Genomic DNA, 25,464 nt, shown 5'->3' with positions numbered 1-25,464 from the left:
TTTTGAGAATGCCTCCTCTCAATTTACATTTTTTAAGAAAGCAAGAGCAATATTTTTTCTTAGATTGCCCGTGGGATAAAAGTGTTAGAAATATGGGCTTCCTTGGTGGCGCAGTGGTTGAGAGTCCGCCTGCCGATGCAGGGGACACGGGTTCGTGCCCTCGTCTGGGAAGATCCCACATGCCGCGGAGCGGCTGGGCCCGCGAGCCATGGCCGCTGAGCCTGTGCATCCAGAGCCTGTGCTCGCAACGGGAGAGGCCACAACAGTGAGAGGCCCGCGTACCACAAAAAAAAAAAAAAAAAAGTGTTAGAAATACAAGTAGCCAGTTTCTCTCTAATCCACTTAATTATTGCTCTGTTGAAGTTGATGTTGGTTTCAGGAGCTCATTTTTGCCTACGGCTCATATCCTGAGCTTTTCTCCCTTCAAATTATATAGTCATTAATATAATCATTCAGACTGGTGTTTCTCTTTATTTTCACCCTCCCTAAATTTTAAGCTGAAAACCTGCCTTAAACTAGAAATATTTCATTTTTAAGAAACAGTATTATGAAAGTGTTTAATTTTATTATTTTTTGCGGTATGCGAGCCTCTCACTGTTGTGGCCTCTCCCGTTGCGGAGCACAGGCTCCGGACGCGCAGGCCCAGCGGCCATGGCTCACGGGCCCAGCTGCTCCGCGGCATGTGGGATCTTCCCGGACCGGGGCACGAACCCGTGTCCCCTGCATCGGCAGGCGGACTCTCAGCCACTGCGCCACCAGGGAAGCTCAAAAGTGTTTAATTTTAAAGATAATATTTTGACAGGCCATCAAGGTCTAAAGTCCTGACACTAGTATAAGAGAATATTACTTCCCATTACCCACAGACCCCTACAAATTTCTTTCCTATCGTATTTGTACTTTTCATGATCTTGCTTCCTAAAATTTTGCCAAGTACACGTCTTTTGATTGTCATCAGTCTGAGACAGAACGGAGATGGCAAATCTCGATCAGATAGCTTGGAAAATGAGAATACTTCTCTCATTTCTAGATGAAATGTATTTCATCTAGAGTTTTGGGATGCAGTTTTGATAGAGGAGTCCGTAGAGGGGAGCTGCATTGTAATTTTGTAGTCCTGGTTGGCCACTGTGCTCGGCTTGTGGAGAATGCAGTTTTAAGGTGGGAGGATAGAACAGCGTCTCAGCCAAGTTCATCTCTGACCTGAACTTTTAGCCATCAGAGACACCCAATTATTTCTTCAACTAACTAATTATTAGCGTTATAGCATTTAAAGCTGAATTCTTCTTTGGGAAACATCACATCTTTGCAACCTGGCTATAAACATCACATCTTTGCAACCTGGCTTCTTTGGGAAACATCACATCTTTGCAACCTGGCTTTGCAACCTGGCTATAAACATCACATCTTTGCAACCTGGCTATGATTGTGTTTAAATCATATTTTGTTTGTTTCCTACCTTATTCTTCCTTCCAAAGGATTCCCGTTACCATTTGGTCATAATTACCATTACTTTACTGTGTCTTATTATGCTTTGCCAGACAGTTTTGCCCTTTGATACTTTCTTGCATGGATGGATAGGCGCTTATTTTGTGTGGGCCATAGCACTGGTCTTTCAGAGGTTGCTTGTTTCATTAATTTCCAGTGAGTTGAAGTTAGAAGGATCTCTGTGTCAATTTTTCTACTCCCCCAACATCCCAAAGGAAGACATTTACTATAACAACAAATGTGGGCATTAGTATTTCTTTCAATTCATTTCTTTCCTCCTTGGCCTTGCGGGGCCTTTGGGTAACCAATGCAAGGCCTCTTCCTATGGGAGTGTCACAGTTGGGAAATGGTTTGAGGACCATCATAAGACTCACCTACCAAAAGTCTTTACACACACGCACGCACGCACGCACGCACACACACACACACGCAGGGTTGCTTGGTGTTTTACCATAATGCCTCTTTGAAGGCATGTTTGTACCTTTGGGGGCACCTGGGAGGTAATGGTGTCTGTCTCTGGCAATCCCCTGCCTATAACCATCTGGGTTCAAGCATACGGGTTCTGCAACAACAGAATTTCTGTTAAAACTTCTTTTGTTTATGGTCCTTTATAGGAAAAGTCTTTCCTTTTGAATTCTGGTGGCGTTTCTTACTATCAGTATAAAGTGATGTGGACTAAGGAGGTGACATTGGGGACAAATTTTATATTATAGGTCCTATATATAGTTGGTGTCACAATCTATAAATTCCTGATGGCAGCTATAGTACCTTATATATCATTGCATCACATGTCTTGAACATAGTAAGCATTCTAAATTTTTGTTGAAGAATAACAAGAAATTTAGTAAATGGGGGAAAAATAAGGAATAAAGAAATAGCAATGATGATTTAAGGGTAGCCTGTGCAGTATTGTAAAAAAGTCTTTTAAATCACATTCAAAGATCAGTGGGTTTTCTAATTATTATATAACCAGATAGGAATTTTGGAGTAAATCATATAGCAAATACTTTTATGTGGCCAGGCAGTCAGCTAAGTGATAAGATTTTTCTCGACTATGTGTAGCCATTTGGGCTGCAGTCAAGTTTTGCTTCATACACTCACGCTTATATCTTAATAAATTGTTAGATATTTAAAATTTTTAACAGGCGTAGCAAAATAACAACTGAAGACAATGTTATAGGAATAATCTCAAACACAAGAACTGTGTTTAGTTTTTCCAGGTATATTTTTATGTGTGTATGTACTTTATGTAGTACTGTAATCAGTGTATTTTTTTCTTTTGCTTTTTTCTGCTAACATGGTAGTTTTCCATGAAATCATTAAATTTTAATCCTGCACACGTTATGGGATTATGAGACCTGGTGTCTTAGCATCTGTGTAGAGATTTTGCCAACATAGTTTATAGGCCAAAGGCAAGTAAGACTGGCTTTCTTAGGGCAGTGCATTAAATATCGTTGGATTGCTTTTTTTCCAGCAGTGTTCTTTTGGGAATCTAGTTTAAATTTGTGGCTAAACCAGAAGAAGATATTCTGCTGTACTGGTGGAAGTTTGCAGTGGGGGGGCGATTATTTTTTACGTATTTCTATTTTCTAAATATATCGTGTTTGAAAATTAGAAAAAAGTACTTTATGCAGTTTAGAAGATTTTGTAGTTGTGGTTGTTCAGCGGCCTTTTATAGAGAATCAAAAAAATGTTACCAAGTGATGTGTTTATCAAGTGGCTCTGTTAGTAGAACTTGAAGTTCTTTTATAGTTTAAAGATAAACTAAGTTGGGTATTTGAATATAGGACTGTGTGTTTGAATTATGTCTTTGAACCTCCTCCAGCTTTTTTTTCCTGTGTGACCTTGGGTAAGACATCTAATCATAACTGAAAAGTAAGAATAAAAACATTTGATGCCGATTATGATTTTGATGATGGGTAGTTCATGACCTACAGCGCTACCGTGAAGATGTGCGGAGAAATTTAAAAGTTATGTTGAGGCCTTTAGAACACTATTTCAGTATAGAATAAGTTGTCAAAAGGCCCCCATTCTGATGAACAAGCATAGACAGAGAAGGCTGGTAACCGGAAGCTGACTTGGCCCCTTGTGGCTTCCAAGCACGTTTCGTTTACTCAGGCTTGGTGGTACTCAGGAAGTCAGTGCTGCAGAACTGGGAGACCCTGTCCAGGACTGGGTGAACTGACTCACCTGATTTCTTTCCTCTGGAGCCTGGCCCTGTGTCGAGTTAGTTCTCTTTTAGATTGAGGCAAAGCCTCCTTCTTTTTCCAGTTGGCAGCCTCCAGCATATGCCTTGAGTACTGAGAGTAAAAGACTTCTGTTAGTTCACGTGCCCCAAATCAGTTATGAATTAAAAAATAGATTTCTGTACTTGGTGGGGTGGGGGTCGAGGGGGTAATAAGAGCTTTCTTTCGTTTCCTTAGTTCAGAAAAAATTGGTTATTTCCATTAAAGATAGGGTTTGCTTGGAAGAGATAGATTGGTGACAGAAGGCTTATGCAGCACAAAATATTGTTAATCTAGTCAAAGCAAATTTAGACTTGATACAGAACAGCCAAGACCACGCCCCTTGGAACTTGTCCAGTTTGAGAATATCTTATTTGTTATATTCATTAAAAGGATAACTGAGAAACTAGGGGTTAGTTGTAAAATTACTGTTTTTATTTTTTGGTGAGTGGGAGTTAAATGAACTGTTTGTCAGGAAATTGTGGGAAAAAAATAGTCATACACTTTGAGCTAGTCACTCCTGAATCCATGAGAATCATCGTTTTGTTAATTTCATCAACATGTTCATTTCTTTCAGCTCCATGTTCATGCATGTCTTTTAACCCGGAAACAAGAAGACTGTCCATAGGTCTAGACAATGGTACAATCTCAGTAAGTACACATAAATAAGATTTTCAGTTGAAATACTTCCCTTCCTGTGGAGTATGTATATGTGTATTGTGATGAGAATTATTTATTAGTTTTTTTTTTTTTCAAATTAACAAATTAATTTTCTTGCTAAGTTAAGTGGAAATTGCAGTGCAGCAAATTCTGGTGAGGTGCAGGGAGAGCTATCATCAGTCTCAGCTTAAATGCTGACGAGATTCAGCTTGGCTTACACATTCACAGCAGCTACAATAGTAGGGGCATTACCAGGCCACAGAGTGAACTACATGATCTGCGGGTTGGCGAGAGCAAGCTGTGATACTAGTGACTTTGATCAGATGGTTAATCGTGGTGTCACACGATTCCCCACGCAAGTGACAGAACACAAGGGAAATGGCTCTCTTGGACCTGCGTGTCTGATCTCGTCTTGATACTTGACGTTGTCCTCCTTCCTCTTTCTGCTCTTTGCTGTCTTCTTAACGCCCTCTAGTAGGTGAATAGAATTCTGTCAATTTGTACAAATTTGTTAAGAAAGCAGAGAATCTAGATTTAGTCTGTCGGGTAGATCCAGATAAAAAGTAGACCCTTCGGTCATAGATCTTGAAGGAACTGAAGTGATCAGAGACTGGAATTTCAGGTCTTACTACTTAATCATGTTTTTGCATATTAATTTTCAACTAGTATATTAACTAGTAAGACAGCTGATCTGGTAAATTCTCCATTTTGGTATATTGTCCAGTATTGCCTTTAGAGACCCTGCTTTGGGACCTAGGAATTAGAGGAGCCTCCTCCGGCCACGCCTCCCCACAGGATGAGGGATCTGAGTGGCCAGGGGCATGTGCCCAGCCTAAGCCCTCACTCCGCCCACCCCCATGCTCTGGGTACCTGGCTCTGGAATTTCCTGCTCCCAGACAGCTTAGGGCCTGCTTCTAGGGCCTGCATGGGCCTTTTCCCTGGGTCCATCCAGAGGAGGATAAAACTAATAAATGTACCCTTAGCCTGAAGGGTGCTCCGCAGCAATGGTTTGAGGTGAGTAGGTGTCCGCACGTGTGGGCAAGGTCCCTCAAGGTGTCGATAGAGCTGGGAATGGGAAAGGGGGTGTGGGCTGGCCCTCCCGTGTCACCACACTATGGTGTGGAACTTCAAGAGGTCTAAAAATTCTAACTTTGTACCTGTGCCTCCAGGTGGTTGAAGGTATATTTGTCAAGATTGGAGGAAGAGACCTTATTTAATAGTTTAACTTGATTGATAACTTTTACGTATTTAGGCACATGGAATGTGGGTCTCCACTTCTAGTCTTTACCCAACCCCCCTGAGGGGTCTGAAGAGGTGGGCCTGACATTTGCTATTTGATCTTTAGTCAAAACACTTGTCTGGTGATCTTTATGGAAATTTTTAACAATATTGTTACATATAAATCAGTCCATTGACAAATATTTATGGAAGTCCTATAAGATCTAATGCATTGTAGATCTGTAAAACCTGCGCCTTAGGAGGACGGAAGTGAAGATCACGATACAGACCTTTGTCTTCTTTAAGGAGAGCCATTTTTAATAAGTGGGGTTTACATACGATAAACTTGTTTTTAAAAGATAAGGGGAGATAACTGGATTGTTCAATGAGTTGAAGTTTCACCACAAAGGAAAATCTGAAAAAATAAGCTGAGATCCATTTATTGCCCAGCAGTTCGTGCACTAGTATGTGTAACACTCACTGTCCGCGAAAAGCCTTATGTGTGTATAGCATATAGGTGATTCTTTGTATTTTTGAAATTAGTATAAGTGGTTAGTGGGTACCGATACATTTGGCTTTGAAGGCAAGTTGAGAGCAAACTAAGTTATGGAGAATTCTGGCTTTTATTGTAAATAAGAAGAGAGGCTGTGTTAGCCATTATTCCTTTAGTAAATGAAACTGCCAGAGAATCAGGACTTAAATCAGGAACCGGATTCTCCAGGTGTGTCAGCTTGGTGTTGAGATACCAAATCTTACCTTACCCGATCTTCTGAAAAAGATTAAGGACCTGGCTTGTATGAAATAATTTCCTTAAAAGTATTTCTTGTACGTTGCTGAAGAAGATGAGTTGTATAACCTACCTATTCTCATCTGAAGAATTGTAAAGAGCTCTGTGTTAGGGAACGATACAGTGAAAGAACAGGGTGGTGTTTAAGGTTCAGAATTCTCATTGATCACTACAAAAATAACCGGTTCTTTACTGAAAATGCTTATACAGAGTCTCAGCTGTTTAATAGTTTACTTTCTGGACGTGAGAAATCCTTTCCAGAGACTATAAGTTTTCTGTTCCTTGAATATAGCAAATACATTTTGGAAGAAATACTATTGGTTAACTTATTTTGAAACACAGAAAGGAGGAAATTGGAAAGTAAATCCTTATTTCACTTTATTTTACTGAATATATATATAAAAGAGATTTAAGAGGCAGTTAACCTTGTGTAACTGAGTACTGTATTAAAGATGAAGTAGAGGTAACAAATGCAGACCACTCTTTCAGAAGTTTGGCCACAGAAGGAAGTGGAGAGAGAGAGGGTGAGTGCTAGAACAAGATATGACAGTAGATGAGCAGAGGGTCCAGAACCATTTCAAGAATTTAGCTTTGGGAAAGAATGGGGAGACTTTCAATTTTTAAGGTAGGGAAAGAAAGAGACAGTATTGAGATGTAAGGGAGGAATGACCTTATACTTTTCTCATGAAGTAGCAAGTTAGATCACCTACTGAGAGAAGCAAAAAAAGAAGGTGGTATATTTTCATGTCTATAACCTTTGTTATTTCTGATCGTGTAGCCCAGAACCCACTTCTGCCATCTTGGTCTACAGTCCCGATTATCTCTCAAGGTCTTGTTCACATGTTATCTTTTCATTCTCGCTCTCTCTCTCTCTCTTTTCCTTCCTTCCTTCCTTCCTTCCTTTCGACAGGTGGGTCCTGAGACCTCCCAAGTAAAATTAAAATTAATCACACACAGTACTCAATAGGTTAGTTATATCACATTGCTTATTTAACCTGTTTTGTAAAAAGTTTTCAAGTCTGTCTCCTCCATTAAATAGTTGAGTATTAAGGAACTGGCCAGTCTTTTATTCATCTCCTCTTTCAGTGGATCTTAGTGTGGTACCTTGTGCATATTAGGGACTCAGTGAATAATTTGTTAAATAAGTTGTTGACTAAAGTATAAATACTATTATTATTAATATAGCTGGTTGTAATTAGTACCTGCTTAAATTCTGAAACAGTTTATTGGTACAGTTCTTTTGCTATTCAAAATGTTTTTCACAATGGAATTAACTTCCATGGGGGGAAGAAGGTATACCAATAATTTAATTCATCCTGAGTCTGAGTTTTCAGAAATGCCTTCTGTTTCAATGTTGACAGAAGTCAGATTGTGCTAACTGCTATTCATACTGAAGTAGGACTTCAGATTTTTCTGTCATAATGACTCATATATTCTAGCCAACCAACAAATATATAAATATCAACTGTGTGAAGAAGATTATGCTCAATTCTAACATGTGGCTCCTGGTCTCAAAGAACTTATTCAGTTGGGGCAAAATGAAAAATGAAGTTATGAAATACCTAACACATAGTAAAAAAAATAACAGCAAAAGTAGGCAGCACCCCAGTGAGCGTGATGTTGGCAAGGCAATGAGGTCAGATAAGAGTAGGAGAGAATGGTCTGGGGCAGCTCCATGGAGACTGGTTGTGAGCTAGGATTTGATTAGCTAAAGATAGGAAGGAAAGGTATTTCAGGCAAAATGAATGGCATGGGGAAAAAAATGATACTCATCTTTATAAATATATTTTTTCTTCTGCATCACAACTCTTAGGGTGCCAAAATTTTTATTAAAATCTTGCCAAGATAAATGCATAGTCACTGAAGATTTTTCGAACAAGACCCCAAAATGATAAAATCTCTGTTCTTTGTAGATTGATCTCATACATGTGTTATGGGAAGTTTGATTGGGATGAGAGGAAACAATTGCTGTGTATAATGGTTAGCACTCAGGATAGAGGTTATTGTATAAAAATAAATGATATTGACCGTGTATGGCTTTGTTGTTACTGTTTTGGTAGTTCTTGTGGTTATTATATTCTTAGAGTTCATATAGTTTATTCAAGGGAATGAAAGAGGAAAGAGAATAAACCTTTATTGAGCATCTACTATGTACCAGGCACTCTGCTTTACATACATCCCCTCATTCCAGCTTCACAGTAATTCTATGATGTAGGTGGTATTACTCACATTTTTCAGATAAGGAGACTAAGGCCTAGAGAGTTCACAAGCTTCTCCAGCTCACTTAGCCAGGAAGCAGCTCTCAGCAAAGCTAGGGACTCTGTGTGCCTTGAAGCCTGGGCTTTCTTCTCACCCCATGCTGCTGGCCAGGAGCCGCTGCTGCCTCTGTTAAAGGCTTTCCATCCTTCCTGTTGCCTCATTTGTTTATGGGTCTGTCTCCTTCACTAGACTGTCAACTACATGAAGGCAGAGACCATGTATGCTTCAGTGTTGTGTCCTGGACCACTATAGATGTTTTGTAAAAGTTCTGTTAAAGGAAGGAGAGAAGGCATTTCAGTTCCCATCATCAAGATGCTACAACCAAAGTTGGGCACTTAACCAGCAGGATAAAATTACTCTCAACAGTTGAGTGTTATTGTGTGCATTTACAGAGTGCATCGTGTGTTTAAATGACCGGTTTGGGCGTGTAGAAGAATTTGATGTCCATACGCTGCTTCCTGAAATTAATAACATAGATACACGAAGAAAGCAACTAAAAAACCTAAGTAGAAACGTTATGTTTTCCTGAATGTTTGTGGGACTGATGGAAACCCTTGGAGTTCCTTTCCTTGTAGGTGTGTCACTCTGGTCCCTGCCCACATCTTCACATTGGCTTCCTCTCTGTGTCTCTTTGTCTTCACATGGCCTTCTTATAAATCACTGGTTGAAGGACTCACCCTAATCCAGTATGATCTCATTTTAACTAATTACATCTGCGGAGACCTTAGTTCCAAACAAAGTCATATTCTGAGGTTCCATGTGGACATGAATTTTGGGAGGACACTATTCAACTCAGTACAACTGGTAATAATATTGTATCTACAGAATTTCCCTAACAGTGTCCTACCAATTGATTAGGAGACCATTTTGTGAATGTGTAAAATGATGCCTTTGGGAAGAGGTACCTAAAGATATTAAAAGAGGGGAGAGATAGGATAAGATTAAAATTGAAAGGGAGACCTTAATTCTTCTATCTAATGCCACCTTCCCCTAGATTAAGTGACATATATTAGGTAGGTCACATGTCAAGATAGTGGTGGCAGAACTAGGACTTCCTTGATCACTGGACAGATTTTCTTATCACACCAGGCTGATTTCTTCACACAACTAGGACAACCGAGTTGCAAGGAATTGCCCTAGGATGGTCACTAATGAATTGGAAGCTTGCGTTGTTCCATGCATCTGGCCATTGCTAAAAAAAATATTTTTTAAAGAATTTGAGCCTTTAATGTAACAAGGTGTTTTGGTTGTTTATTGCTGTGGGTTATAATGAGCCTACAGGGACTGAACCCAAATGGTGAGGTCACGTTCTGCAGTGAAGAGAAGTAACTTATGAATAAAGCACTTCAGCTGTACCCAAGCTGACTGTACAGTCGGACCACTCCTGCTGGAGGGAAAGTCTTGTTAAAACCTTCACCTTGATCGGCTCGGAGACAACAGTGCTATAGCCGACTGGCTCCTGTTTGTCAACCATCATGGCACATTTCAGGTTTTGTACTTAGAGAAGAATTGATGTTGCTTCTGGAATTGCCCTGCCTCCCAGGATTTCTAATGTGGTACCATACGTGAAAAGTAGCCTAATCATGAAGTCAACGGAGGCTGGATTTGAAGACAGTTTCAAGAGGCCCTGTGTTCAGAGAAATGTGGACTTGGAATCTGTAGGGCTTCCTTTTAAACTCTTCCATAATCTCAGTACTTACACTAGCTTATGATTTTCTCATTCTCCCATGGTTTCTACCACAAAAGACCATCATTTCTGAGTCATTTCATCAATCTATGGCCCTGGGCTTTCTAGTGTGGGGAGTTCCTTTTATAGACTGTTAGGTGGCCATTCTCTTCTGAGCTTGTGCTAATAAGTTATAGTAAACTTAAATATGTATAAATATTTATATGTCAATATTAAATATCTACATATATATATATATCTTTTTTTCTGCTTAGCAGAACAAGAATCCCTGAGTGCAACATGCCAGTTGCTTACTGTTTATTCATACAGTATAATTCATTGAAGGTGGTTTTGTCAAAGAAAACACTTACTGCGATCATGGGAGTTGTTGTCCCTTCAGTATTTGTGTGGGTCACCAATCTTCTTAGAACCTCTCAAGGACAAGCCTGTCTCTTCCAATTGTGGCATTGTATAGGTAGCCCTGTCGTCTTTTGTTCAGTACCTGAATGTTATCTAAAAACCTGGTCAAGTAGTACTGAATGCATATGCCAAGGGCTTTCTTTGGCCACCAGTTATTTTGTGGCACCTCCATTACAATTATGAATTTTTGAAGAACCTCTTGATCGCCCTTTTAGACCGATTCTGTAGCATGAATACTGGTAGGAACACCCAGATTGCCCTATATTTTAAACTGGGTGCTAAGGAGTTCCTGTAGAGTGTGTGGTAGATTGAAATCATTTATACAATATCTACAGGAGGTATCTTCCACAAAGGATGGCCTCATTAGGGTCATTGTATTACTATTTTATTTATTTAAAAAAATTTTTTAGCCATGCCACGCAGCTTGCGGGATCTTAGTTCCCCGACCAGGGATTGAACCTGGGCCACAGCAGTGAAAGCTCTGAGTCCTAATCACTGGACCACCAGGGAACTCCCTGTATTACTATTTTAGAAGGTGGTCATCTTCTTTTTATTGGAGTATAGTTGATTTACAATGTTGTGTTAGTTTCAGGTGTACAGCAAAGTGAATCAGTTATACATATACATATATCCACTCTTTTCTTTTTTAGATTCTTTTGGTGGTCATCTTCTTATCTTGGCCACATCAAGCAGTGTATCTATGGTTCAGAAAGGCAATGGCTAGGAATCGATGAGCGTATTATGTTCCAAGTTACTTTCCCTTTGTCTTATTCCTTAATAACCTCTCCCTCCCCCTGGATCCTTCCCATTGGCTTTTAAACACACTCAAATTTCTTTTTCTTGAAAACAAATGTTGCTTATTAAGAACAACTCTCTTCCCTGTTCACCCAGTAGTCTCTCTCTCTTCTCTCATTATCAAACATCTCCAAAGACTTGTCTTTTTTTTTTTTTTGCGGTACGCGGGCCTCTCACTGCTGTGGCCTCTCCCGTTGCGGAACACAGGCTCCGGACACGCAGGCTCAGCGGCCATGGCTCACGGGCCCAGCCGCTCCGCGGCATGTGGGATCTTCCCGGACCGGGGCACGAACCCGTGTCCCCTGCATCGGCAGGCGGGCTCTCAACCACTGCGCCACCAGGGAAGCCCTCCAAAGACTTGTTTGTAGTTGCTGTCTACATTTCCTCCTTCCCCTCTTTACTGAAACCACTGCCATCTGGCCTCCAGTCCCATCAATCTGTCCAAACAGCTCTGGCTGTGATTATAAAAGCTCTCCACATGCATCTGTACAACTGACATGTTTAGGTCCTCATCATGTTTGACCTCCCAGCAGCACTTAGCTCTGCTGTTTCTTCCTGAAATACTCTCTTCATGTCTATCCACAACACAGTACTCTGCTGGCGTTCCTCCTGTTCCCTGGCTGGTTTGCCTCTGTTTCCATCACAGGATGTCCTCGGACCAGCTTTGGTTCAGTGTTGGAGTTTCTCAACATTTGCCCTCCTAGGCCCCCGCTTCTCCTCTCTTTGGGCAGCCTCGCCAGTGTCATGGCTGCATTTGCTGCCCATGTGATCATAACTCTCAACTTTTAAGCTTTGTCCAGACCTTTTCTCTGTAATTCCAATTTCCTTCTTAATATTTTCTGTTGAATGTCTCAGAAAAGCCTCAAATTCATCAGGTCTAAAATCAGACTCCTTTTCCTCCCCTGGTCTTTTCCTCACCTGGTCTTTCTCAGTGTCCCCTGTTTACGTGACTATAACCACTGACCATCCTGTGGCACGAGCCAGGGCTCTTTGGAGTTACTTTCCTCCTTTACCCTCCACTCTGTCCAGTCCATTATTTATGGATTTTTGCCCCCTAAATACCTCTCAGCTCCCCTCTCTCTTCATCATCATCATCGTCATCGTCACCATCACCACCACCACCATTGTCATTATCCTGCTCCGTTGTCTCCTTGGACCCCGCCCCCTTCACTGGTCATCCCACATCTGCACTGCCTCTTCCACTCTGTTTTCCATATTGGAGCTATAGAAGGATCTTTTCAGAATATACATTTTATCTCGACATATCCTCTGCCAGACCTCTCTCAGGCTTCCCTTTGCTCTTAGCACACAGGCCAGAATTCTTCCCATGGCCTATGTGACCCTGCTGGGTCTGGCCCTGTCCTCCACAGCCGCGCTTTCCGCAGTGCCCTTCCTCCCTGAGTTCCAGTCTTAGCTGCCACTCACAGTTCCTTATGCCCACCTTGTTCCCTCCGTTCCCAGGGCCTGTGCCTGGAGTGTGCTTCCTTTCTCTTCGCCTACTTAACTCTCATCCTCCGGATCTCAGTTTACTTTTCCTTTCCTTGGGGACGTCTTCCCTGCTCTTCCGGCAGTTCGTGTCCCCAGATTATAAGTGTTCATAGCATTGAGCGCCCCTCCTCTGTAGCAGTTGTCATAGTTTGTATTTTATGTCTTTCGTGTGATTATTTGATTATTGCATGTATCCAGCATAAGCTCTTCAGGGCGGCAGCTATGTCCGCTTGACTCTCTTACATTCCTAGCATCCAATGCAGTGCCCATGAATTAGAAGTGCTCTGCATATATTTATAGAATGAATTAATGAGTGAGTGAATGAATAGATATAGTCTATCAGGTTGACAATACATAGAGGTTAAGACAATATGTAAGAGGTTAAGTCTGAAATCAGACTGCTAAAGTCAGATCGCAGTTGTGTACCCACAAGTTGTGTCACCCTGGGCTAGTTGCTTTACTCTCTGTGCCCCAGTTTCCTTACTGTAAAATAGGGATAATAATTGTATCCATTTTACAGGGTTGTGATGAGGATTGTATGACATACACGTAAAGCTCTTAGGACAGTGCCGGTATGCGTCAAGTGCCCCATCAACATTAGCTTCTTAGCAACATTATTGTCACCAGGAGCAGCAGCATCTTCCGTTGGCAGGAACTAGGAAGCTTTGGTTCAAATCTCTGTCACGTGGCTTTCGCAGACCCATTACCAGGGGAGGAAATGTCTTAGTGATTGAACACTCCTTAGGATGCTTCAACTTATTTCTGGTTCCGTCTTCCATCTTTGCTACATCATTACAGTAGTTCACCACTGATTTGTAAAACATGGGCTATCAAATACTATTTTTTTCTGCAAAAAAAGTTTATTATCCAAGTTATTATCATTCATCACCCTCAGGAAAAGGTTGCGCTTTGAGAGGACCCTAAAGATTGGAGAGGATGTAGCAAATTTTTCATCACAAGAGTCACCCTTCCTCCAGTGGACTGACTGGAGTCCTCCAGTGGACTGACTAACCCCAGTGGGTTACCAGCCATCGAGAGCTCTACCACTTTCTGTTCATTTGGGAATCTGAATTTTATAGGCCAGAATGTCCAGAGAGCTATCTATGGTCCTGCAAGTATTCTTTCAACACTAGGAATCAGTCTTGTATCACAAATCTTTTATTAACCATTTCCATCTAGACGTGTGAGAATAATATTCTCTCTGTGCACACATATTTTGCTAGTTTTTATTTTGAGTTAATCTCTTATACAGACTATAGAGCCCGACCACGGTTCTCATGTCACTGTCGTGTAGATGGCAAGGTTCAGAGCCCAGAGGGGCTGAGGTGGCATTTCCATGTCAATTACCTTTAAGGCATTCCTCCCAGAGTACCTTGACTGCAGCATTTGTAGTGAGGTGGATGGACCTAGAGACTGTCCTACAGAGTGAAGTCAGAAAGAGAGAAACAAATACTGTATGCTAACACATATGTATGGAATCTAAAAAAAAAATGGTTCTGAAGGACCTAGGGACAGGACAGGAATAAAGACGCAGATGTAGAGAATGGACTTGAGGACACGGGGAGGGGAGAGGGTAAGCTAGGACGAAGTGAGAGAGTGGCACTGACATATATACACTACCAAATGTAAAACAGATAGCTAGTGGGAAGCAGCCGCATAGCACAGGGAGATCAGCTCGGTGCTTTGTAACCACCTAGAGGGGTGGGATAGGGAGTGTGGGAGGGAGACTGAAAGAGGGAGGAGATATGGGGATGTATGTATACGTATTGCTGATTCACTTTGTTATACAGCAGAAACTAACACACCATTGTAAAGCAGTTATACTCCAATAAAGATGTTAAAACAAAAATTTTTTTAAAGAAATTAAAAGAACCATCTGACATTTATTCCTTTGCAATAAAGCTTGAGAACTCACTAGAGCCAACATGTGTGAAGGAAGCAGTTATTCTTTTATAGCCCCTACGGTTGCTGGATTGCCACCACCTGGTGTTACTACACCTACTCTTTAATCTGAGAGCCTTGGAAGCAGGCTACCCCCTTGCCGGCTAGAAGCTTATGGTAGCAGAGAGGGGAGTAGCATTAGGTATGCCCTGGTCCCTGGGGTGCAGTGCTGGTGTTCACTGCTGGGCTTGTGTTTCTTAGTTTCACTGTGGTTGGATGCTGCTGACTCAGGGCGGTGGTAACCCAGAGGGGTTTTTGTTTCCAAAGGGGATGCCCCTCCCCATTTATTTACCGCTCCTCCAGCACCACATCTTGAATGTAGTAGGCGCCACAATCAACTCATCTCCAGTTTCGCCTCCTTAGAGAGGGAGGATGACTCTGCTCCCAGTTACCAGCAAATGTTACATTTTTATAAATACTCATTTGGTGTAGGAAGAAAACATCAGTATTAGACCATAAGCGCACTGAAGCAATTTACACAGTTGCAAAAAGACTGCTAACTGTATTCCCACATAGAACAAACAGCACAGCTTTTCCATTGGCTGCAATCACTCAGGGCCAACTGGTTTGCTCTATTGGAGAGCGGTGAAAACAATAGGGCAGGTTTTTCCTCCCAAGAAAGGACCTAGAAGGGTGCCTGCTGTTTGGTGAGTGGTGGCTGGTTAATTAGTGGGGTGCTGTGAACGCTGAGCTCTCTCCAGACTTTCCCACCGGCTCTTCCTTCTCTGGCAGAGCCTTAGATGCCGATGCTCTCTAGGGTTCTACCTTGTGCTGCGTACTCTTTGCTGGTGATCTTCTCCTGTAATTATCCTACACTGACAGCTTTCAAGGCTCTGGCCCATTCTGTCCTCCGGAGCCTGAACTCAGACTCCAGCTGCTTACTTGGCATTCCTCCCACCTGGGAGTCTCCAGGACACCTCTGATTTAGCATATTCTAACTAGAAATAATTCTCTTTTCCCCAATATATGCTCTCTCTCCTTATTCCTTCAGTAAATGGCATCACCAAGTAGACCCAACCAGAAACAGGAGTTAGAGTAGATCCAGATTTTCCCCCAGACCTCACAGCCATACTGCCCTGGCCTGAGTATCTCAGAGCTGCTTCCGGACTCTCCCCTTCTGTCTCCTTCCACGAGGACTTTGCAGGTTTCTGTCTGCCGCAGCATTTGCTTGGACTGTTGCAATAAACTCCAGACTGGTCCTCCTGTCTCTTGTCTCAGCCCCCGGCTACTCTGCCATCAGATGTCCAAAATTCTAGTGTAATTAGGCCACTCCTCTGGGTATAAACTCTCCATAACTTCCAGAAGGATAAAGTCCAAATTCCTTGATTCCTGCCCACTTTGTCAGCCCTATATATCACAACTCTCCTACCCAAATATCAGGTTTATTGCTTGCCCTTGTACATGGGGTCCCCTTGCTAAAAAAGAGGTGTGATCCCTTACTGACCTCCTGCCCTGAGAAACTCCTCTCCCACCTTTAAGAATTAGCCTAAAGCCCCAAACACATTCTTCTGAGAAGGTCGCCCTACCTCCAGGGTATGGGGTTCAAAGGCTCTTCTTCTTTTTCTTTTTCTTTTAAACTTATAACACACACGTACACATCCTCAATTTGGTTTTGTTTGTTTTGTTTCGGTGACGCTGTGCAGCATGCAGAATCTTAGTTCCCCAACCAGGGATCGAACCCACGGCCCCTGCAGTGGAAGCCGGAAGTCTTACCACTGGACTGTCAGGGAAGTCGCCAAAGGCTCTTCTTCTTCTTTTATTTTTTGAAGGTTTTTTTTAAATTAATTAACTTATTTTTGGTGGTGTTGCGTCTTCATTGCCGTGTGTGGGCTTTCTCTAGTTGCGGCGAGCGGGGGCTACTCTTCGTTGTGGTGCACGCCCTTCTCATTGAGGGCTCTAGGCACCCGGGCTTCAGTAGTTGTAGCACGTGGGCTCAGTAGTTGTGGTTCATGGGCTCTAGAGCGCAGGCTCAGTAGTTATGGCGCACGGGCTTAGTTGCTCCGCGGCATGTGGGATCTTCCCGGACCAGGGCTCGAACCCGTGTCCCCTGCATTGGCAGGCGGATTCTTAACCACTGCGCCAAAGGCTCTTCTTAAGAGTTCTCTATCATTTAGTTCAAATTTCTACTTCAGAATTTACATGATGATTATTAGTTCACATGTAGGTTTCATCTATATGATTGTGTATTAAATAACACATATATAGTTCCTAAAAGTACCCGGTATATAGGACAGGTTTAGTCAGCGCTGATTCCCTTGTTTTCTTGACCTCTGTTAGCCCAAGCAGCTTGAAGGCAGGAGCCACGTTCTGTGCGTGGCCGTTTCCAGTACCCAGTCCAGAGCGTGCATGAATTGGAAACTCAGCAGTAGTTTCCAGGTGAATAAAAACCAGACCGGTTTCCTCCATGTTTTCATCCAGAAGCTCTTTCTCCTTTCACTTGCATTCTTGTTTTCTAGTCATCCTTACAGAAGCCCTCGTTTCCCACCAGCTCTCTGATATGGAGGAAGCCGGTGTTTTAATTCTTTTCCCTCCCTTAATCAGGTAGAGCTTGCTCAGAGTTCATGGGAAAAATCATTGTTAACACACTGCTTTCATATAGCAGGGGTAGACCTCCTGGTGGCTGAGGCATGAACTTGGCTCCCAGAGAGAACTGCATCTGAATTCCAGCCCTACCATCTTTTAGCTGAATAATGATGGATGAGTTGGTTAACTTCACAGAAACCTCAATTTATGCACTGTAGATTGGGCATAATAATACGTTCCTCGTGGGGTCGTTGTGAGGATTACATGAGGTAATTTATATAAAGGCCTCAAAAACTGGTAATCATTATTTTTATAACAGAAATTCTGTTCATTTCAAGAAAAGATGAACTTGAATTTACTTCTTGGTAAGGTTAATAATTATATCTGAAATTAAAGAGTATTATTTTTCATTCAATTATTTGCCACCTCAGTTTAAAAATAATATTTAAAAACTCATAATTTTTAAACCAGTTTGTTTCTTGTGAGCACCATTTTGGGCTAGTAAAACTGATTTTATATGTAATTTTTTCCAGTCTTATTGAGAAATAATTGACATACGTCACTTCGTAAGTTTAAGGCATACAACGTGATGGTTTGATTTACATATACTGTGAAACAGTTACCGCAGTAGGTTCAGCTAACCTCCATCATCTCATATAGTTACAACAAAAAGAAAAGAAAGAAGAAAAGAAAAAAGAAAATATTATTTTTCTCCTTGGTAATGAGACTCAACTCTCTTAACTCTCCTATATATTGTACAGCACTGTTAACTATACGTAATGTTTGCTTTCTACTTTTGCTCACTACTTGCTATCTGCATATTTATTGGTTTGAATAATGTTCAGGGCTGAAAATTTGCGAATTTCAATCCAGAAAAAGGTACTTTAACATTTTAGTACAGAGACCATGGTTAGAGACAGTTAACATTAAAAAGCAACACATCACTCTGTTTTCCTATTGACTTAGGAAGTAAAACGTTGATTAGTCCTAAGATGTGAGTTAAAAGAGTATACTGTCCATTTTTTGGCATTGATTACAAAAAGTAATAGCTTAGCAATTAGGCTCTCTTCCTTTTCTCTTTTATAATTTGACCCCCTGGTAATTGTACATACTTTGATTCAAACCTACCCTAGCATTGAACCCTAAATAGAGAAATCTAGTTCCTACTTCCACATCTACTATTGATGAGCAAATGGTTGAATCCTTTTCTGGTGTTTTCTCTAAATGAAAACATAAACTGTATGTCATACTTATATACTGTAGCCATCACTGAAATGTTATACCGTATAATATGTTTGTATAGCATTATAATATAGTATTATTTGAAATGTTACACTGCATAATATGTTTGTATAGCCTTATAATATAGTATTATTTTCACATATTTCAAAAGTATATTAATAGAGAGCTACTATATAAATTAATATATTACTTAAAATGAGATTTTTTAAAAAATAAATTTATTTATTTATTTTTGGCTGCATCGGGTCTTTGTTGTTGCGCAGGGCTTTTCTCTAGTTGCGGTGAGTGGGGGCTACTCTTGGTTGTAGTGCACAGGCTTCTCATTGCAGTGGCTGCTCTTTGCAGAGCACGGGCTCTAGGCGCACAGGCTTCTGTAGTTGTGGCACATGGGCTCAGCAGTTGTGGCTCGTGGGCTCTAGAGCACAGGCTCAGCAGCTGTGGCACACGGGCTCAGTAGCTCCACGGCATGTGGGATCTTCCCGGACCAGGGCTTGAACCCATGTCTCCTGCACTGGCAGGCGGATTCCCAGTTACTGTGCCATCAGGGAAGTCCCAAAATGAGATTTTAATGCTTTCATTCAGTTCTTCTAACACATGTATTTTGAGAGGTACTATGTGCCAGGGAGTTTTCTAGGTGCTTGAGATACACATCAATGAACTCTCCCCTCTCCCCTCAAAAAAATCCCTCTCTTTGTGTATGTTGCATTTAGTAAACATGAAATACGATAATTCATGTATGTTAGAAAGTAATAGATGCTATGGGGAAAACAGAGAAGAGTGAAGGGGATTGGAATATGAGGGTGGGGCAGGGAGATGGATTGTGATTTATTTTAAAGGTGGACACGTTAGGCCTCATTGAGAAGGTATCTTTTGGACAGAGGACTTGAAGCTTGGGGTAACAAATCACACTGATATCTGGGAAAACAGTGTTTATTTTATTTTTTTATATGCTTTTTTGCCTTCTGTATACTTTCTTTTTTTTTTTTTTTTTTTTTTTTTTGCGGTACGCGGGCCTCTCACTGTTGTGGCCTCTCCCGTTGCGGAGCACAGGCTCCGGACGCGCAGCCTCAGCGGCCATGGCTCACGGGCCCGGCTGCTCCGCGGCATGTGGGATCTTCCCGGACTGGGGCACGAACCCGTGTCCCCTGCATCGGCAGGCGGACTCTCAACCACTGCGCCACCAGGGAAGCCCCTGTCTTCTGTATACTTTTTTATTTATTTATTTTTGGCTGCATCGGGTCTTAGTTGTGGCATGCAAGATCTTTTGTTGTGGCATGGACTCTTCATTGCAGTGCACGGGCTTCTCTCTAGTTGTGGTGCGTGGGCTCCAGAACACGTGGCCTCTGTAGTTGTGGCATGCGGGCTCTCTAGTTGTGGCACTCGGGCTCAGTAGTTGCGGCGTGCGGACTTAGTTGCCCTGTGGCATGTGGGATCTTAGTTCCCCTACCAGGGATTAAACCGGCGTCCCCTGCATTGCAAGATGGATTCTTAACCACTGGACCACCAGGGAGGTCCCTGGGAAAACAGTGTTAAAAGAGAGGCACAGCCAGTGCAAAGAACCTGAGGCAGGAGTGTTTATAATATTAGTACAATTAAAATCTTGACATATTTCTCTTTTATAAAAACAAGAAGTGATTATTCCTTTATTTTAAAATATTTATTAACTTTCATACGTGGTATAATGGGAAAAATGTTGGACCTGTGGGAGATACTGTTTTAAGACAACAAAAATTCCATTACTTTCAACTTAAAATCTATAGGGAAGGATAAAATAATCTGATCAGCGATAGCTCCAATTTAATGCAGATTCTGATCAATATCATAAAAGAGTTTATAGTGTGTCTTGAACTTCAGCAAAGGAAAGATCTATTCTGCCTGGGTGATCGTACAAATGCAGACTATTCAACCTTGCCCAGAAAGTTAGGTTTGAAAAGTGTTGGAGATTGGGGAAAGGGAACAGTTTCTTGGGAAAGGAGAGACTCCAGCAGAGGCTAGGTAGTAAGAGATGTTTAGTCCACTGTCAAGGACAAATGTCATTTAGTTGGAAGTGCCCTGGCAGGGGCATGGGTTCAAGAAGGATGGTAAGAATCTGATGACTAAATGTGTAGGAGAAATTGAGTGGAGAGAAAGGGTAATTGGTGAAGATTACTCCCAGGCCAAACTCGTTTTGGTCCAGTTTACATCATTGCTCCTGTCTACAGCCAGCCTGGGTCCTGACTGGTCAGTGCCCATGACATACTGCTTGGTCCTGCTTCAAGGTGTCAGACTTGGGAAACAGGGATAATGAAGGAGGTATTAGTGGTACTTGGTGCTTATCTTTCTTTCATGTCTGCTGTATATTGTATTGTCATCCAGATTCTCTGAAGAGTGGAGTGATTTCAGAATTTGCCCTGTAATATTTTCCTTTGCTCATAGAAATTCAGTGAGACAGTCACCTGGTTTCAGTCCCCTTTTGAAGAGCCTCTCTGAGGTTTGTGTGAGTTAAAAGATCAGTAGATAAAAAATTCAAGAGATAGACCCAAGTTTCAAACCTGGGTTGTGCAATCAAGTACACCTGTGACCTTGAATAAGTCCCTTAGTATCTCTGGACTTCAGTTTAATCTAAAGAATGAGTCATTGTGCTAGGACCCCTTACAAACTCTAAAATTTCAAGAAATCCAAAACTTAACAACCAAAGATCCAAACTTCTTTCACCAGCTGCTTTCATAAGTAGGAACAGTAGTTTCCAGCCTTGGCTATTGCACTAAACTTCATGACATCACCTATAAGCAGTTTTCAATTTCAGCAGGCAACTTTTATGTTCAGAACAGTTTTGTCAAAAGTTTTGAGCCTTTTTTTGTTTAAAAAGTAAGTCTGAACAACTAGCCTTTATGTAAACTGATCTCCCATGTAATTTGCTGTTAATATTATGGCAGAATTTTTATTGTGTGTGGATGTTTTTACGGTATTCAGTCTCTTTCACTATCTGTGCAATGTAATGGGGACGCAGAATACTTCAGCGACTTTGTGGGATACATCAGTGTTCTGGCTTCATATTCTGGCCTTGAGCAGGATATTCCTTATTCACTGAATGACTTCCAAGAGCGTTTGTCTTTAAGATTCTGAAATTTGCCAGAGGCAGCCATGGAAGTGCTCACATCTAAACTTGTGTATCTTTTGCCTTTTACCCTCTCTCTCCCTTCGATCCTCTTGGGAGAGATATTATTGAAAAACCAACTGCATCTGGTTACCTGCATTCGGTGCTGGAGGACTAGGGGTAGGAAAGCACAAAAACATGTTGCTGTTGATGTTAAGAAAGGTGAGGACAGGTAAACAATTAAGCACCCAGGCAAGCCTAGAGAGAGAGTAGGTAGACCTGTGTTTATGTGAGGAAAAACCTTGAAATTGTGTTTTGTGTCTAAACCTGTATCTGAAGGAGAATTTATCAAAAGAATTTGTAAACCTGAATTTGTTTCTTTGTAGGTGATATTTTGAATCTAGAGAGGCCAACAGCTGCTGTTGCTACACAAACCCCAATTATCTTTTCTCTTGCTTCAGATGCTTCCAAGTAATGTAACATGTTAGTCTTCTTAGAAATATGACTAAGGGTTTCTTACAAAGTTTAGACCTGAGGCTGGGGGGTTTGCAGCTAAAGCATTCCTTCTCCCCACTTCTTAAAATGCATGCAGTTAGAAAAGATTAGGGCCATTAGGCATTTCATGGAAGGGGGAAAAGGCTCCTACCCTCCCAGTTCCTGGGTGGAGACAATGTTCCATCGTTTGGTAGCCAGCGAAGCCTCTTTTCATAATTTAAAAACAAACAAGAATAACTCAACTCTCCAGGCAAATTGGCAGAATCTGAGTGAAGGTTAATCAAAACCAAAAGTCAGGTCAGTCACTTACCCAGTTGTTCTCAAACTGTGATCCGTGAGGTCAAAGCTGTTTTCATAATAATACTAAGATGCTATTTGCCTTTCTTTTTTTCCATTTTCTCCAGAAGCAGAGACGAAGAGCCAACTATCTTCTATTAATGAGATTTGCAAAAATGGAAAACAATGCCACTCTTTCCACTTAAGTTTTTGTTCTGCACAATATAGATGTTTTCATAAAGTATGTTATTTATATTACCATGTAATAAATTTAGTATTGTTATTTTAATGAATTAATAGTCTACAATTTTCTCTGTTTTAATTTCAAATATGATGAATATCAATAGATCCAACCCAGGGGTTCTCAATAATTTTTAAGAGTAAAGGAAACTAGAGACCCGAAAGTTTGAGAACTGCTGATTAAACAAAAAGACAACTAAGAGGTGCAAATTGCAGGCCACTGATTGGTAAAGTGTGGAGACAGCCGTAAGTAAGAACATGAGAATATTCGAGGTTCTTTCTTAGCGTCATCCTTCTGGGATTTGAATTTTTTGGTTCTTGTGCAGAAAGGAGAAATAAAGCACATATCAAAAGCAAATCCAAAGAGAGAGCAAGACATATTGGTAGAAAAAGGCCAAATGAGAAGCCCCTGGATGAGACGCAGACTCCTTCGCTCCTCCTTCCGCGGAGCAGTGACCTCCTACAGTGGGTGCTTAGCCCAGAGGCTGGCTAGGGGCTTCATATGGGCTGGCTAGGGTCCTAGTGAGAAAAGATAATTAGGCTGGTCAGATTCCTGACTTGAATTTGAACCTGGAGGTACTAAGAGAGCAAGCCAGTGGGTGAAGGTAAAGCTGAAAGGTCACGTAGAGAGGGGCCAGAGGGGCAGTGATGGCCACATGCAAGCTCCAGTTATGAGGGAACAGAAGCTGAGTTGTTGGATGGGACTGGTTGGTTGAGAAAAGAGAGCAGAAAAAAACAGAGATAACAGGAGAGAGGCCCTGAGCCTGCAAGAGAGAGACAGAAGTGGCAGCGTGGTTTCAGTGGCCACCGCTTCCCATCTCTTTACAGTAAATCCTCTCTTCTTTACTGGCTTGAGTTCCCAGCAACCAAAAGAGCCTGAGTGAAACATACAGAGTAACACAAGTGTGCAGATTATAAGGACTAGCACAGTTTGTATGATTAAGACTTGAATTTGATTCTGAACCACCTGGTAGCCAAGGCAACAAGGAGACACTGTTAATCATGAAACTGGATAATAAAAAAGAAGGCAGTTATAAGGGTAGTTAAGAATTTTCTAATACTGAATTTATAGTCAATCACCTTCTTATGTATGGCGGTTCCTTAAAAGATTAAAAATAGAATTACCATATGATCCAGCAGTCCCGCTTATGAATATATATACCCAAAATAATTCAGAGCAGGATCTGGAAGAGAGATTTATACACCCATGTTCATGGCAGCATTATTCACAATAGCCAAGAGGTGAAAGCAACCCTAATGTCTCTCACTTTTTTTTTTTTTAAATTGGGGTATAGTTGCTTTACAGTGTTGTGTAATGTCTCTTGACAGATGAATAGATTTTTTTTAATGTGGTAAATACATATAATAGAATATTATTCAGTCTTAAAAAGGAAGGAAATTCTGACACATGCTACAACATTGATGAAATAAGCTTTCTGAAAGGGCATTTTGCTTTATGAAATCAGCCAGTTACAAAAAGACAAATATTGGGGCTTCCCTGGTGGCGCGGTGGTTGAGAGTCCGCCTGCCGATGCAGGGGACACGGGTTCATGCCCTGGTCCGGGAGGATCCCGCGTGCCGCAGAGCGGCTGGGCCCGTGAGCCATGGCCGCTGAGCCTGTGCGTCCGGAGCCTGTGCTCTGCAACGGGAGAGGCCACAACAGTAAGAGGCCCGCGTACCACAAAAAAAAAAAGGACAAATATTGTATGATGGTCCTCATGTGGAGTATCTAAAGTAGTCAAAATCATAAAAAAAAAAAAAAAATAGAAAGATGGTTACCAAGGGCTGGGGGAGGGCTGGAAATTAGTGTTTAATGGGTATAGAGTTTCAGTTTCATAAAAAGTTCCTAGAGATGCATTGTGCAATAGTGTGAATATACTTTACACCACTGTACACTTAAAAATGCTTAAGATGGTAAATTCAATATTACGTATTTTTACCACAATAAAAAATGTTAATCACCCTCATGTAAATTAATAATTGAGGTACTAAGTAATATATTTGACAATGTCCTGAACATTTTTAAAGCAGAAGCAGAAATGGATTTTACATGGAAATGTAAAATGATAATTTTACCAATATGGAGCTTCCCAACAAGATTCTGGCTTTAGATCAATTTCTACTTTATGAAGGCAGATGCAGGAAGAAGACACCTCTGTTCCCAACCAGAAATGTAGTACCTATGCGTTCAAGAAACTTTTTATATATTTCCGCTCCTCGGTAATGGCTTTGCCTAGGCACACATAGAGGAGTACCTCAGAGCTGTGTACTTTGTGACACTTTTGCTGGGTAGTTAAGCTGATGACATTCCTCCCTTCATTTTTCATCACGTTTGGGCTGAGTTAAGAGTTCCTGTTTATTTTTCGTATGACCTTGCTGGTTGGTTTGACTTTTTTTTTCCCCCTGTGGAAGAGGAAAACCTATACAGAAACTCTGATTCAGTTTTCCTTATAATAATTAGATTTATCAAGCATTAAATCAATTTATATGTTCTGATATGCAACAAACACAACAAAGACTCAGTAGCAAATTGTCTGATTTTAGACATTTCTACTCCCTCAAGTAGTGCTATATTTTAAGAAATAAGAGCTCATTGGCAAACTTTCAACTAAAGCAAGAAACTTTATATTTATATATATTTTTAATGTGGAAGATACCATGGTTCTATTAT

The 25,464-nt window shown here is 41.3% G+C and overlaps 1 protein-coding gene across 2 annotated transcripts in view; it reads left to right on the top strand.

Annotated features, from left to right (window-relative positions):
* Window positions 1-25,464, top strand: part of WDFY2 (WD repeat and FYVE domain containing 2) — a 178,473-nt gene that overhangs the window by 85,238 nt on the left and 67,771 nt on the right. For both annotated transcript variants that reach the window (XM_059996124.1, XM_059996123.1), the window contains exon 3: window positions 4,285-4,358. In XM_059996124.1, coding sequence (XP_059852107.1) covers window positions 4,285-4,358 — 74 coding nt within the window. The remainder of the gene's footprint in view (window positions 1-4,284; window positions 4,359-25,464) is intronic.

This window comes from Delphinus delphis, chromosome 18, assembly GCF_949987515.2.
Source record: "Delphinus delphis chromosome 18, mDelDel1.2, whole genome shotgun sequence".
Classification (NCBI taxonomy): Eukaryota; Metazoa; Chordata; class Mammalia; order Artiodactyla; family Delphinidae; genus Delphinus; species Delphinus delphis.
Note: the sequence above shows the minus strand (reverse complement) of the source record. Positions and strands in the feature narration are given on the sequence as shown.